The sequence below is a fragment of the Manis pentadactyla genome, chromosome 10 (assembly GCF_030020395.1).
Source record: "Manis pentadactyla isolate mManPen7 chromosome 10, mManPen7.hap1, whole genome shotgun sequence".
Classification (NCBI taxonomy): Eukaryota; Metazoa; Chordata; class Mammalia; order Pholidota; family Manidae; genus Manis; species Manis pentadactyla.
The window spans coordinates 75,313-91,353 of record NC_080028.1 but is presented as its reverse complement, the minus strand read 5'-3'; the positions used below and the strand labels follow the sequence as shown (position 1 = coordinate 91,353).

At 39.4% G+C, this 16,041-nt stretch overlaps 1 protein-coding gene across 5 annotated transcripts in view; it reads left to right on the top strand.

The window, feature by feature from the left end:
- Window positions 1-16,041, top strand: part of LOC118920261 (nucleosome-remodeling factor subunit BPTF-like) — a 54,545-nt gene that overhangs the window by 12,421 nt on the left and 26,083 nt on the right. For 3 of the 5 annotated variants that reach the window (XM_057508352.1, XM_057508354.1, XM_057508351.1), the window contains exon 2: window positions 13,431-13,565. In XM_057508352.1, coding sequence (XP_057364335.1) covers window positions 13,492-13,565 — 74 coding nt within the window. In that variant the 5' untranslated portion in view covers window positions 13,431-13,491. Of the gene's footprint in view, window positions 1-13,430; window positions 13,566-16,041 lie in introns of those variants that run through there. The other 2 variants (XM_057508353.1, XM_057508355.1) reach the window with 2 other exon arrangements.

The following is a 16,041-nucleotide window of genomic DNA, read 5'->3' as shown; positions in this document are numbered from 1 at the left end:
AAGTTCACATATATGTAAATGGGAAATATACCACCAATATGTTGTGCTTGAGTGGACAAACTGACTTTTATTTTCAACTAATTTTTGTGTCTAAAAATCCTACCATTAGCCACTCTAAAACAAAGTAATGAATCGAGAAAATTCTTATGCAGCAAATACTTATTTAAAAGCTTAGTATGGCCTTGGCACTGAGGTAACTCTATCAATAGAAGTCTCAGCAAGTATCATATATACTAGTGCAAGTGACGTATGTAAATTATTCCCTTTGATTCTTTTCAACAACTCTGTGAAGTACATCATGCACCAGATGAGTTTGAGGTTAGTGATTTTCCCCAAAGTTACCCAAAGCCTGTTACGTGAGAAATCTGGATTTGCACCGAGTGTTTGATTACAAATAGTCTACACTATTAACATCTTCAGCCTCTTGTATCTTCCTTCTTTGAAAATTCCAGCTTCAGAAGAGTGGCAGATATTGTTATGCCATGATTATATCAAATATACCAACAATTGATTTGGTAACAAGGATACAAGTGAGCTGAACTGGTGTTTTAGCAATTGTATAGCAGGAAGAAGCTAGCAGTTATGCAATGATGGTACTTAAGCTAAAAAATGAAGATTATGTGGGAGTTAAGCAGCAGAAGAGGGAGTGGAAGAGTATTTCTAATAGAGGAAATAAAGTGGCTAAAGGCCTTAGTGCAGGAAAGATCCTGGGACATTTGAGGAAAAGATAGAATGCGGCCAGTTATGGCCTCAACACCTAGAAAGAGTGGGGAAAATAGGCCACAGATTATGTCAGTTTAGATAGAGATGGTCGTATGTGGGTTTCCATTGTTGAAAATAGTGGAAATTTTTAGCAATTACCTGTTGCATGAAACAGCATGATGGGTTAGGAGTAAGACTCCCAAAATGGGAAGTTTTATTAAAAAAAAACAAGGAAATAGATGCCTATGTTACTTTGTAAGGCTCTGCTGTACCATACTACCTACACACTGGATTGTTTAAACCATAGACGTGTATCCTCACAGTTTGGAGCCTAGAGGTCTGAGAGTGAAGTGTCACCAGCTGGGTTCCTGCTGAGGGCTGTGGCCTGGGGTCTGCTCCATGCCTCTCCCCTAGCTTCTGGTGGGTTTTGGCAATATTTGGCTTATAGAAGTGTTCCCCAAAACTCTGTCTTGACCTTCACATGCCATTAGGCCTATGTCCATATCTGTTCAAAATTTTTTTTTTTGTTATCATTAATCTACAATTACTAGAGGAACATTATGTTTACTAGGCTCCCCTCTTCACCAAGTCCCCCCACCACACCACATTACCGTCACTATCCATCAGCGTAGTAAGATGCTACAGAATCACTACTTGTCTTCACCGTGTTGCACAGCCCTCCCCATGCTACCCCCTACGTGCTAATTATACATGATAATCGGAATACCTGCTTTCTTTTTCCCCACTGTTATCCCTCCCTTCCCACCCATCCTCCCCAGTCCCTTTTCCTTTGGTAACTGTTAGTCCATTCTTGGGTTCTGTGATTCTGCTCCTTTTTTGTTCCTTCAGTTTTTCTTTATTCTTACACTCCACATATGAGTGAAATCATTTGATACTTGTCTTTCTCTGCCTGGCTTATTTCACTGAGCATAATACCCTCTAGCTCCATCCATGTTGTTGCAAATGGTAGGATCTGTTTTCTTATGGCTGTATAATATTCCATTGTGTATATGTACCACATCTTCTTTATACTCTTAGGTTGCTTCCATTTCTTGGCTACTGTAAATAGTGCTGCTATAAACATAGGGGTGCATCTGTCTTTTTCAAGCTGGGCTACTGCATTCTTAGGGTAAATTCCTAGAAGTGGAATTCTTGGGTCAAATGGTATGTCTATTTTGAGGTTTTTGAGGAACCTCCATACTGCTTTCCACAATGGTTGAACTAATTTACATTCCCACCAGCAGTGTAGGAGGGTTCCCCTTTTGCTACAACCTTGCCAACATGTGCTGCTGTTTATCTTTTGGATGGTGGCAATCCTTACTGGTGTGAGGAGATATCTCATTGTGGTTTTAATTTGCATTTCTCTGATGACTAGTGATGTGGAGCATTTTTTCATGTGTCTGTTGGCCATCTGAATTTCTTCTTTGGAGAACTGTCTCTTCAGCTTCTCTGCCCATTTTTTAATTGGATTATTTGCTTTTTGTTTGTTGAGGTGCATGAGCTCTTTATATATTTTGGATGTCAAGCCTGTATCAGATCTGTCATTTATGAATATATTCTCGCATACTGTAGGGTACCTTTTGTTCTATTGAAGGTGTCTTGCTGTACAGAAGCTTTTCAGCTTGATACAGTCCCACTTGTTCATTTTTGCTTTTGTTTCCCTTGCCCAGGGAGATATGTTCATGAAGAAGTTGCTCATGTTCATGTCCAAGAGATTTTTGCCTATGTTTTTTTCTAAGAGTTTTATGGTTTCATGACTTAACATTCAGGTCTTTGATCCATTTCTAATTTACTTTCGTGTATGGGGTTAGACAGTGATCCAGTTTCATTCTCTTACATGTAGCTGTCCAGTTTTGCCAGTACCATCTGTTGAAGAGACTGTTATTTCCCCATTGTATATCCATGGCTCCGTTGTCATATATTAATTGACCATATATGTTTGGGTTAATGTCTGGAGTCTCTATTCTGTTCCACTGGTCTGTGGCTCTGTTCTTGTGCCAGTACCCAATTGTCTTGATTACTGTAGCTTTGTAGTAGAGCTTGAAGTTGGGGAGCGAGACCCCCCCCCCCGACTTTATTCTTCCTTCTCAGGATTGCTTTGGCTATTCGGGGTCTTTGGTGTTTTTATATGAATTTTTGAACTATTTGTTCCAGTTTGTTGAAGAATGTTGTTGGTGATTTGATAGGGATTGCATCAAATCTGTATATTGCTTTGGGCAGGATGGCCATGTTGATGATATTAATTCTTCCTAGCCAAGAGCATGGGATGAGTTTCCATTTGCTAGTGTCTTCTTTAATTTATCTAAAGAGTGTCTTATAGTTGTCAGGGTATAGGTCTTTCACTTCCTTGGTTAGCTTTATTCCTAAGTATTTTATTCATTTTGATGCAATTGTGAAAGGAATTGTTTTCCCGATTTCTCTTTCTATTAGTTCATTGTTAGTGTATAGGAAAGCCACAGATTTCTGTGTGTTAATTTTGTATCCTGCAACTTTGCTGTATTTTGTTAACAGTTCTAGTAGTTTTGGAGTGGAGCTTTAGGGTTTTTTATGTACAGTATCATGTCATCTGCAAATAGTGACAGTTTGACTTCTTCTTTACCAATCTGGATTCCTTGTATTTCTTTGTTTTGTCTGATTGCCATGGCTGGGACTTCCAGTACTATGCTGAATAACAGTGGGGAGAGTGGGCATCCCTGTCTTGTTCCCGATCTCAGAGAAAAAGCTTTCAGCTTCTCGCTGTTCAGTATGATGTTGGCTGTGGGCTTTTCATATATGGCCTTTGTTGTATTGAGGTACTTGCCCTGAATACCCATTTTGCTGAGAGTTTTTATCATGAATGGATGTTGAATTTTGTCGAATGCTTTTTCAGCATCTTTGGAGATGATCATGTGGTTTTTGTCCTTTTGGTTTATGTGGTGAATGATGGTGATGGATTTTTGAATGTACCATCCTTACATCCCTGGGATGAATCCCACTTTGGTCATGGTGTATGATCCTTTTGATGTAATTTTGAATTCTGTTTGCTAATATTTTGTTGAGTGTTTTTGCATGTATGTTCATCAGGGATATTGGTCTGTAATTTTCTTTTTTGGTGGGGTCTTTGCCTGGTTTTGGTATTAGGGTAATGGCTTCATAGAATGATTTTGGAAGTATTCCCTCCTCTTCTATTTTTTTTGGAAAACTGTAAGGAGAATGGGTATCACGTCTTTTCTGTATGTCTGATAAAATTCCTAGGTAAATCGATCTGGCCCGGGGGTTTTGTTCCTGAGTAGTTTTTTGATTACCGCTTCAATTTCTTTGCTGGTAATTGGTTTGTTTAGATTCTGTGTTTCTTCCTTGGTCAGTCTTGGAAGGTTGTATTTTTCTAAGAAGTTGTCCATTTCTTCTTGGTTTTCCAGCTTGTTAGCATATAGGTTTTCGTAGTATTCTCTAATAATTCTTTGTATTTCTATGGGGTCCGTCATGATTTTTCCTTTCTCGTTTCTGATTATGTTGATGTGTGTTGATTCTCTTTTTCTCTTAATAAGTCTGGCTAGAGGCTTATCTATTTTGTTCTTTTCTCAAAGAACCAGCTCTTGGTTTCATTGATTTTTTTTTTTTCTATTTTATTCTTCACAATTTTATTTATTTCTTCTCTGATCTTTATTATGTCCTTCCTTCTGCTGACTTTAGGCCTCATTTGTTCTTCTTTTTACAATTTTGATAATTGTGACATTAGACTATTCATTTGGCATTGTTCTTCCTGCTTTAAATATGCCTGGATTGCTATGTACTTTCCTCTTAAGACTGCTTTCGCTTTGTCCCACAGAAGTTGGAGCTTTGTGTTGTCATTTGTTTCCATATATTGCTGGATCTCCATTTTCATTTTGTCATTGATCCATTGATTATTTAGGAGCATGTTAAGCCTCCATGTGTTTGTGGGCCTTTTGCTTTATTTGTACAATTTATTTCTAGTTTTATACCTTTGTTGTCTGAAAATTTGGTTGGTAGGATTTCAATCTTTTTTGAATTTACTGAGTCTCTTTTTGTGGCCTAGTTTGTGTTCTATTCTGGAGAATGTTCCACGTGCACTTGAGAAGAATGTCTATCCTGTTGCTTTTGGATGTAGAATTCTATAGATGTTTATTAGGTTCATCTGTTCTAGTGTCTTGTTCAGTGCCTCTGTGCCCTTACTTATTTTCTGTCTGGTGGATCTGTCCTTTGGTGTGAGTGGTGTGTTGAAGTTTCCTAAAATGAATGCATTTCATTCTATTTCATCCTTTAGTTCTATTAGTATTTGTTTCACATATGCTCTTGCTCCTGTGTTGGGTGCATATATATTTATAATGGTTATATTCTCTCGTTGGACTGAGCCCTTTATCATTATGTAATGTCCTTCTTTATCTCTTGTTACTTGCTTTGTTTTGAAGTCTGTTTTGTCTGATACTAGTACTGCAACACCTGCTTTTTTCTCCCTGTTTGCATGGATTATGTTTTTCCATCCCTTGACTTTTAGTGTGTGCATGTCTTTGGGTTTGCGGTGAGTCTCTTGTAAGCAGAATATAGATGGGTCTTGCTTTTTTATTCATTCTATTACTCTGTGTCTTTTGATTGGTGCGTTCAGTCCATTTACATTTAGGGTGATTATTGAAAGATATGTACTTATTGCCATTGCAGGCTTTAGATTCGTGGTTACCAAAGGTTCAAGGTTAGCTTGTTTACTACCTTACTGTCTTACTTAACTCGCTTATTGAGCTGTTATAAACACAGTCTGATGATTATTTCTTTCCCTTCTTTTTCCTCTTCCTCCATTCTTCATATGTTGGGTGTTTTGTTCTGTGCTCTTTTGTGTTTCCTTTAACTGCTTTTGTGGGTAGTTGATTTTATTTTTTGCCTTTAGTTAGTATTTGTTTGGTCTGCTTTCTTTGCTGTGATTTTATTTTCTCTGCTGATACCTGTTTAGCCTTAGGAGTGCTCCCATCTAGAGCAGTCGCTCTGAAATACCCTGTAGTTGTGGTTTGTGGGAGGCAAATTCCCTCAACTTTTGCTTGTCTGGGAATTGTTTAATCCCTCCTTCATATTTAAATGACAATCGTGCTGGATACAGTATTCTTGGTTCAAGGGCCTTCTGTTTCATTGCATTAAATATATCATGCCATTCTCTTCTGGCTTGTAAGGTTTCTGTTGAGAAGTCTGATGATAGCTTGATCAGTTTTCCTTTGTAGGTTACCTTTTTCCTCTCTCTAGCTGTCTTTAAAACTCTGTCCTTGTCCTTGATGTTTGCCGTTTTGTTTATTATGTGCCTTGGTGTTGTCCTCCTTGGGTCCCTTCTGTTGGGAGTTCTGTGTACTTCTGTGGTCTGATCGATTATTTCCTCCCCCAGTTTGGGGAAGTTTTCAGCAATTACTTCTTCAAAGACACTGTCTATCCCTTTTTCTCTCTCTCTCCTTCTTCTGGTACCCCTATAATGTGGATATTGTTCGTTTTGGATTGGTCCCATAGTTCTTAATATTGTTTTATTCCTGGAGATCCTTTTATCTCTCTCTGTGTCAACTTCTATGCGTTCCTGTTCTCTGGTTTCTATTTCATCAATGGCCTCTTGCATCTCATCCATTCTGCTTTTAAGTCCTTCCAGAGATTGTTTTATTTCTGTGGTCTACCTCCCTACTTTGTCCATTAGCTCTTGCATTTTTCTCTGCAGCTCCATCAGCATTGTTATGACCTTTATTTTGAATTTTTTCAGGAAGATTGGTTAGGTCCATCTCCCCAAGCTCCTTCTCAGGGGTTGTCTCTGTTAGTCTCGTCTGGATCAAATTCTTCTTTCTTTTCATGGCAATAGAGGTAGTTGTGGGGAGTTGGTGCGTGTGTCTGCTGGGAGAACATCCCTTCTTGCTACTAGCAAGAAGGGCTAGTAGCCTTCCTCTCCTGTGAGAATGGCAACCCCTAGTGGCTTGTGCTGGGCAGCTGCGTGCAGATGGCCTTTAAGTCTGGCCTGAGCAGCTGCTCTCGGTGTGGCCGGCCTCAGGTTGCTGCTCCACTATAGCAGAGCTGCACCAGAGGGGGAACGGGCGGGAGGCTGTTCATTTACGTGAGTGGCTCCTAGCCGCGCTGCCACCCAGGGTTTAGGGCTCCCAGAGTTCCCTGGGATTCCCAGCTGCTGTGCTGGGTGCGCCGGGACACTTCCTTCCAGCTGTGAGTCTCCTGTCCCTTTAACGCTTTCAAAAAGCACTCGCTTTTCTTTGTCCCAGGGTCGCCAGCTGTGGGGACCTGCTTGCAGGTTTTACTGTTCCGTTTCCCTAGTATCCAGCACACCACACACTGTGGCTGTGCTCCCAGTGTGGATGACTAGGGCTGGGTATTCAGCAGTCCTGGGCTCCCTCTCCCTCCCTGCTCTGACTTCTCTCCTCCTGCCGGGAGCTGGGGTGAGGGGCGCTTGGGTCCCGCTGGGCTGTGGCTTGTATCTTACCCCCTTCCTGAGGCGCTAGGGTCTCACAGATGTAGATGTAGCCTGGCTGTTGTCCTGTACCTTCTGGTCTCTCTTTTAGAAAAGTTGTGTTTATTTTATTTTCAAAAATATATGTGGTTTTGGGAGGAGATTTCTGCTGCTCTACTCATGCTACCATCTTTGCTCCTCCTCCTGTGTCTCTTGATTGGTGCATTTCCTACATTTACATTTAGGGTGATTATCGATAGATATGTACTTATTTCCATTACAGGCTTTGGATTCGTGGTTACCATAGGTTTAAGGGTAGCTTCTTTGGTATCTAACCGTCTAACATTAACTCACTTATTATGCTGTTATAAACACAGTGTGATGATTCTTTATTTCCCTCCCTTCTTTTTCTACCTCCTCCACTCTCTGTATGTTAGGTGTTTATTTCTGTACTCTCTTGTGTTTCCCTTAACTCCTTTTGTGGAGAGGTGATATTATTTTTTGCCTTTAGTTAGTATTTGGTGTGCTTTCTTTGGTGTGATTTTATTTTCTCCGGTGCCATCTGTTTAACCGAAGGAGTACTCCCATCTAGAGCAGTTCCTTTAAAATACACTGTAGAGGTGGTTTGTGGAAGGTAAATTCCCTCAACTTTTGCTTATCTGGAAATGTTTAATCCCTCCTTCAAATTTAAGTGATAATCTTGCTGGATACAGTATTCTTGGTTCAAGGCCCTTCTGTTTCATTGCATTAAAGATATCATGCCATTCTCTTCTGGCCTGTAAGGTTTCTGTTGAGAAGTGTGATAATTGCCTGATGGGTTTTCTTTTGTAGGTCATCTTTTTTCTCTGTCTGGCTGCTTTTACTGCCCTGTCCTTGTCTTTGATCTTTGCCATTTTAATTATTCTGTGTGTTGGTGTTGTTCTCCTTGGGTCCCTTGTGTTGGGAAATCTGTGGGCTTCCATGGTGTGAGACACTATTTCCTTCCCCAGCTTGGGGATGTTTTCATCAATTATTTCTTCACATACACTTTCTGTCCTATTCTCTCTCTCCTTTTGGTACCCCTATAATGTGAATATTGTTTCATTTGCATTGGTGACAACAATTCTCTTAAGTATTCTTTGATTTCTATAGATCCTTTCATCTCTCTCTGCCTCAGCTTCTCTGTATTTCTGTTTTCTATTCCATCAACAAGTCTCTTGCACCTCATCCAGTCTTCTCTTAAGTCCTTCCATTGTTTGTTTCATTTCTGTTGTCTCCCTCCAGAATTCATCCCCTAGCTCTTGCATATTTCTCTGCAACTCCATCGGCCTGGTTATGACTTTTATTTTGAATTCTTTTTTAGGAAGATTGGTTATATTGGTCTTACCAGGCCCTCTCTCTGGCATTTGAGTGATTTTGGACTGAACCAGGTTCTTCCTTTTCATGGCAATAGAAGTGATCGCCAGTGAGTGGCATGTGTGTCAGGTGGGAGAGCAAAGCCCCTTTCTGTTTGCTGTTCGCCTTGCCCTTCTCTGCTTCCTGTGCTGGTTAACTGCACACAGCAAGCAGTCTCTGGGTTAATTCCTTGAGCTGCTGTGGGTGGGTGGCCCTCAGGATAGCCTAAGGCATTTGCGGGGGTTGCAGGTGAGCCACACGTGTTCTGTGAGAAAGGTGCCCCTTTAGTGACTTCCGGACTTTGTGCTGGCTTCCTTAAGCCTGTGCCAGGCAGCTGTGCACAGGGAGCAGTCTCTGGGTCTGGCTTGTTGAGCTGTGCACTGGGAGAAGATTCTGTGTGGTTGCTGTGAGCAAGGTTGCTCCCCGGCTGGTCTGCGGCAATGGCGTGTCAGCAGTTTGCTTGCAGTGCCGGCTGGGGGGAATGAACAGAGAAGGCTGTTAATCACTGTGAGGGGCTTCGGAGCTGTGTTGCCACCCAGCGGGTTAGGGCGCCTGAAGTTCCTTCAGATTCCCAGCCTGCTTTTCTGAGTGTGCCAGGACGATTTTGTCCACCTTTTGAACTCTTGTCCCCTTAAGACTTTTAAAGTGCCTGCTTTTCTTTTGTTCTAGGGCAGCTGGCTGTGGGGACCTGTTCGGGGTCTCCGTCTCGGATTTTACTTTTCCATTTCTCTGATATCCCGTACACCATGCAATATGTGTCTGTGCTCCCAGTGCAGATTACTAGGGCTGGTTATTTAACAATCCTGTGCTTCCAGTCCCTCCCCAGTCTGATTCTTTTCCTCACTCCAGTGAGCTGGGGTTGGGGGAGTGCTCTGGTCCCGCCATGTCGCGGCTTTGTATCTTATCCTGTTCATGAGATGCTGTGTTCTCATAGATGTAGATGTAGCCTGGCTGTTGTACTGTATCTTCTGGTCTCTCTTTTAGGAATAGTTGGATTTTGCTGTATTTTCAAAATATATATGGTTTTGGGAGGATATTTTCGCCACCCTACTCATGTCACCATCTTGAGCGAGTCCCCTCGTGGTTTTAATTTGCATTTGCCTGATGATTAGTGATGTGGAGCATCTTTTCATGTGACTGTAACCATCTGTACGCCCTCTTTGGAAAAATGTCTATTCAGATTCTCTGCCCATATTTTAATGGGTTCTTTCTTTTGGAGTATATTTATCCAATATGTATTGGATTTCAGCCCCTTATCAGATATATCACTTTCAGATATGTTGTTCTTTACAGTAAGTTGCCTTTTCATTTTGTTGATGTTGTCCTTTACAGAAACTTTTTAGATTGATGAAGCCCCTCTTGTTTAATCTTTCTTTTGTTTTTCTTGCCTGGGGAGATGTGTCCAGAAAAAATTTACTGTTGCTGATTTTCAGGAGATTCATGCCCATCTTTTCTTTCAAAAGTTTTGTGATTTCATGCCTTTAGGTATTTAATCCATTTTGAATTAAGTTTTGTGCATGATGTTAGACAGTGATGCGATACCATTCTCCTGCATGTAGCTGTTTGGTTTTCCCAGCACCATTTATTGAAGAGACTGTCTTTTCCCCATTGTATATTCTTGCCTCTCTTGTCATATTTTAATTGACTATATACATGTGGGTTTTTTTCTTAGTTATCTGTTCAGTTCCATTGATTCATATATTTGTTCTTATGTCAGTACCATACTGTTTGATTCACTGCAGCTTTGTAGTATAGCTCTTTACCCCCAGCATTGTTCTTCATTGTCGAGATTTCTTTGGCTCCTCAGGGTCTTTTGAGGTTACATATAAATTTTAGGATTCTTTGCTCTAGTTGAATGAAAAATGCCATTGGTTTTTGATAGGGATTGCATTGAATCTATAGGTTGCTTTGCATAATATGGCCATTTAACAATAGTCATTCATCCTATCCAGGAGCACGAGATAGCTTTCCATTTATTTGTGTCTTCCTCAGTTTCTTTCATCAGTGTCTTAGAGTTTTGAGAGTACAGGTCTTTATCTGCCTTGGTTGAATTTTATTCTTTTTGAGGCAATCATAAATGGGATTCTTAAATCTCTTTCTGTTAGTTCATTTGTATGTGTAAATGCGGCAGGTTTTTGTGCACTGGTTTTGTTTGCTGTGACATTTACTTTTACTGTGACATTTATTAATACCAGTAGTTTTTTGAGTTTTCTCTATACAGTATTATGTCACGGGCAAATATGGGAAATTTGACTTCTTCCTTAGTAACTTGGATGCCTTTTACTTGTCTGGTTGCCATGTCTAGGACTTTAAGGACTATGTTTAATAAAAGTGTTGACAGTGGGTATCCTTGTCTTGTTCCTGACCTTAGAGGAAAAGCTTTCAGTTTTTTGCAATTCAGTGTGATGGCAGTGGTGAGTTTGTCATATATGGCCTTTGTTATGTTTATGTATGTTCCCTCTATACACACTTTGTTGAGTTTTTAGCATAAAAGCATGTTGGGTTTTGTGATCCATTTTGGTACTTATTGTGGTGATGTTAGTTTTTATCCTTCCTTTTGTTAATGGGGTGTGTCATTGATTTGCAGATATTTCACCATCTTTGCATTCCTGGAATAAATCCTACTTGTTCTTGGTTAATGAGTCTTGTCATGTTTTTTTAATTCAGTTTGCTGCTAGTTTTTTTGAGGATTTTCACAAATGTGTTCATCAAGGATGGCGGTGTCTTGGTGTTCCTTTTTTTGTACTGTTTCTGTTGGATTTGGTATTGGGGTGATGCTGAACTAATAAAATGGCATTAAGTTTTCCTTCCTTTTCAAGGTTTAGAAGTAGTTTGAGAAAGGTAAATATTAACTGTAGTTTAAATGTTTGGTGGAAGTAATTTTGAAACCATCTTGTCCTTGACTTTGTAAGGAGTGTTTTTTTGATTATCAGTGCGGTTCATTATTGTCAGTCTGTCAGTGGAGATTTTCTATTTTTTCTGGTTCAGTTTTGGAATATTGTGCATTTCTAGGAGCTTACCTTTTCTCCTATGTTTCCCAATTTGATGGCGTGATGTTTTTTATAACAGCGTCTTGCAGTCCTTTGTGTTTCTGTGGTGTCAGTTGTCACTTCTCTTTCATTTCTGAGTTGAGTTGTCTGTGTTCATTTACACATGGCTGTCCTTTTGCCTTGTCTCCATTTGTTGATGGTGGTGAACTCTAAATAAGACAATGGAAGAATAAAGTCTAAAAGCCCTGTTTTCTGTATGGAAGTGCTTTCATTTCTTTGGCCAGATTCAAGTTTCTGTAATTCGTTGGGTCCATTTGTGAACTCTCTGTTCGATTTCATTTGTTTGTGTGTGTTTGTTTATGTATTTATTATATTTTTATTTTATTAATCAGGAGAAAGAAGTGCAATTTATAGTGTGGCTTGACATTTAAATCAGAAGTTTCATCTAAACACATCTGCCCAATAGAAGGGTGAATGACCTGTGGAAACCTCTGGTAGGTCTTTCTTCTACACATCAACATCAAGGCAGCTGGGTTTTTTAAATTGGAGGGTGTCGAGCACACATTTGGTTTTGACTGGTAAAGCAAATGATTAGAACTAGTAGAGTTTTAGGTGTTTGAAAATATTCAGGCTAATGAAGACAGGTTTACAGATCAGGATAATACTGTAGAATGAAAATACAATTTGTTCACTTAGTCTAGTGCAGTTTTATAACTGTCTAATATGTAAGTTGCCTATCTCCTGAAATTGGAGTAACATGCTTGGCAAGTCTGTTATCCACTTGCAGCCAGGAGGATCCTTGTTGTTGGATCACAGATAAGAAACAAGGCAACTAATAAGATGTGTTCTGTTATTTTTTTTCTAGAAGTTTGGTAGTTTGATGATTTTTTAATAGCAGGGCAAAATCTAATTTCTCAGTCAACTTCAGGATCCATTAGGATGCAATTGCTGCTTTGGGGAATTACCATGAAGTCTCAATCAAGAGCTGTCAAGTTCTGTTTCTTCAGTGTTTTCTATCAGGGCAGAGAAGGTGTCAGTGCTTTTGTGGTTAGGAGACTTGTTGTTTTTGGTCACTCTGATGCTGGGGTTCTTGTTCACGAAGCCAAAGAATGAGCTTCATAAACACTCAAGGTAGGAGAGCAAGGTAGAGGCTTTTATTTAGAGATAAAGTGAAAGGACAGAGCTCCTGGCTGACACCAGGAGGGGACAAGAGAGTCCCTATGTGTATTCATTTTAAATATTATGCTCCTTTAATTATTGTAGCTGTGCAATTAAGCTTGAAATTTTAACGTTTCAGTTCCAACTTTTTCTTTATCATTGTATAGATGAACAGGTATTCAAATGTGTTGTCAATTCCTGCAAGATAGTGTGGTAAGGTTATTGTTGGGATTACGTGGGATCTCTAAGTCAATTTGAGGAAAATGGACATCTTAGTAATGGAATTTTGATCATGGACAGTATATCTCAGTTGTTTTGTTTTTTCTTTCATTGCTCTCAGAAATGTTTCACATGTTTTTCCCCAGAGATCTACAAGTATTTTGTTGCATTTATATTTGAGCATTTGTATTTTTGCATTATTTATTTTTGGTGGATATAAATGATACTGTTTCTTACATATCCCAATCATATGTTAATGGTTGACTGAAAATCAGAAATTTTTATGTTCACTTCGAACTTAAGTGTATGGTATATGTGTAAAATCCCATCTGGGCACAGAACAACGGGCTCCATTTCTGTTTGAACTTAACCGTATATTTTCACTGAATAATCCATATATTGAATTTGAACCCTTTACCAGGACTTCTAAGAAGGGGCCTAACCATCAGTAGTGACTATGTTTGAGCTATGGGATGCCTGAACCTGCCTTTTGTGGCATGCATTGAGCACGTGTGCTCCTCCTGTGCACTCTGTTACCTTTGCTAGAGTGAAGACTTGAGCTTTTGTATCTGCAGGACCCAGGAGTCTGGGCTGCAACTTTGGGATGACTTAGGAGTCCAGTCCACCAGGAGGAAAATGCTTCCCGTGTGGGGTCCTGACACCTGCAGAAGGGGCTTTGCCATGATTTCTTCTGGATATTTCTGTAAGGAGTGAGTATTGTAACTTTTTTTTTAACATGTGTTGTATAAAATTTCTTTGAAAGGTAAATAAGGCTGGTGTTATCTATACAATAAAACTGTTATGAAAGACCAGAATTAGATTATATAATAGCTCCAGGTCTGGGGCATAGTGTGTACCCAGAAAGAATAATATTTTGTGAATTTAAAATGCTTCATGGAAGCAGATCAAGTGAGGAATGAGCCAGCTCTTAGAGCTCTGTGCCCTTCTGTGAATCATCTTTAAAGAGCTGACCCTGTAATAATTAACGTGCAATGTTCCTCATTCACTGAGGGGTTCTAAGAATAAACTTTATATTATTCTGTGTCATTTTGATTCAGGATTGTTTCTGTGGAGAAATCCCAATTCAGCATCATATACACAGTCATAAAATTCATATCAAGAAATGGGACCAGCCAGTCTTCCCTGCAACCTGAGGCAGAGAGAAAGAAGTGACACCCTAATAAGTCTCTTCACTCACCTGTATTGTTAACTTTTCCAACATTAGAGTAATTGAGATCCACTGAAAAGTGGAAGTTTTAAGTACATTAAAATTCAGAACATTATTTTGAGTTCTGCTATTTTATTGATGCCAAACCAGAATTTAGTATGCTTTAATGTTCCTAGCTTTCAAAAAGCTAACTTATTAATATGTTAATATCCCCTGTAGCTTGTCATTTTCAAACGGGATTATCATTGTGCTTGATGATTTCTCCTGAATTAGTGTTGAACATAATTTTTAAAAATTATCTTCATCCACTAATATGTTCTTTGCCAGACCTCTGTGTGAATGAATGTATTTGTCAAAACATACATAAATGAACCAAGGGAACATCTAACTGTTTGGATACACGATTAGAGTGAACAAGTTTCATGAATCAGGTTTAGAAGATCAAAATATGATGATGTCTTTTCATGCCACCTACTGCATGCTACTTAAAACCATTTAAGGTGAAGTTATTACCAAATGAAACAAACCTGTTTCCACTAAGCCAACATACAGCAAAGCCAAACACTGACATGAGCAGTGAAACCAAACCCTGACATTGGGATGTGGTGAAAGAAGGTGGGTGTTCCCCAAGCAAGGAGAGTGGATAGCTAAAGCTTAAAGCCCTGCACTCACTATTGGCTTATAAGCAAGGGCTTTTAAAGGTTATGGGAAAGGGTTGCCGGATATGGGATGAGCTTGTGGCGTTGTTCTGACAGGTCCGTGGTGATGTGACGGTGGACTGTTTCAGGAGTGTTAGCTGTCAGCCTTCTGGCTCCACTGAGGCTGGAGTCCATGTGCTCATTGTCAGGAGGTGGCATGTCTGGTGGGGCCTAAATTCCTGCAAAACAATTCAAGGATACATGAGTCAAGACTCTGTCTGTGGCCTTGAGGGGGAAATCAGAGTCCTGGGCCATTTTAGTTTGCTTTACCTTGGTTTGCAAACTCCCATTTTTTAAAATCTTAATTTACACATTCTGATTCCCATACTGTGGGTCATAATTGATGGACCCAGTCTTATGTATCAATGAGATGTCTGAGGGCTTTTATCAGACAGGGAATGCCTGTGCAGTTACATCTTTAGGACTGAAATCACCATAACGCTTAAGGGCTAAAACATTGGCTGCTTTTTCTAAATGAGATGCGTTTATGGAAAACAGATTTTCTCAGGTTCCAAGTAGAAAATCTGAAGGTACTTTACTTTTGTGTATCTTGGTTTCTGAGATGACAGTGAGATGTTTCTCATCTTCCTTTTTTATGTGCTTCCTTCTTGTAATAATGGAAAATTCAAGTTTCTCTTTAGCATGCTCATTCCTTTACTTTTTTGGTCTATTCTGAGCTTCAGAAAAAAATGTACATAAACCTTGCTTTACCTTTACATTCCTCTAATATACTTTCACGTAATATTCTTTGTTGGTAAGCTACACGATAGGCATTCTAATAAGCATGAGGAATTACATATTGTCCTGGTTTTTCACTAGAGCTGTTTTTTAACCATTTGCTTATGATTCATATGATCATCTCATCATGATCAATTGCATTAAATTTGAGAGTCAGTCTGTGCCAAGCGTGCTTCTGAGTGTAGCACTGTGTACTTTATGTGTTACAACTCCTGAGGAAGTTTTCTTAATTACTTAAGGAATCTAAAATTTTCTGGACTATTAACACGGGTTTTGTTTTAGTCTCTCATAACTACTGCATAGAATCTTTATTTTACAAGGGTGTCTATGTCTATAAAACCTATAGTATGCTGTAGGTTTTACTTCTGAATTGTTTTCATGGAGGAAGCCCTACACAGATTCACACACAGGGGAAGTAGGTGTACATTCAGGGGATTGTCTGCTTGAATTGTGGACAGTATCTGACTGTGGAAATCAGATACTTTTTACCAATGCTTCTATGAATTCTCATAATGGTTAATTTCCTATGACATTGGAATAATTGAAATTCTCTTAAATATTTAAAGAGTGTATATGTTATAT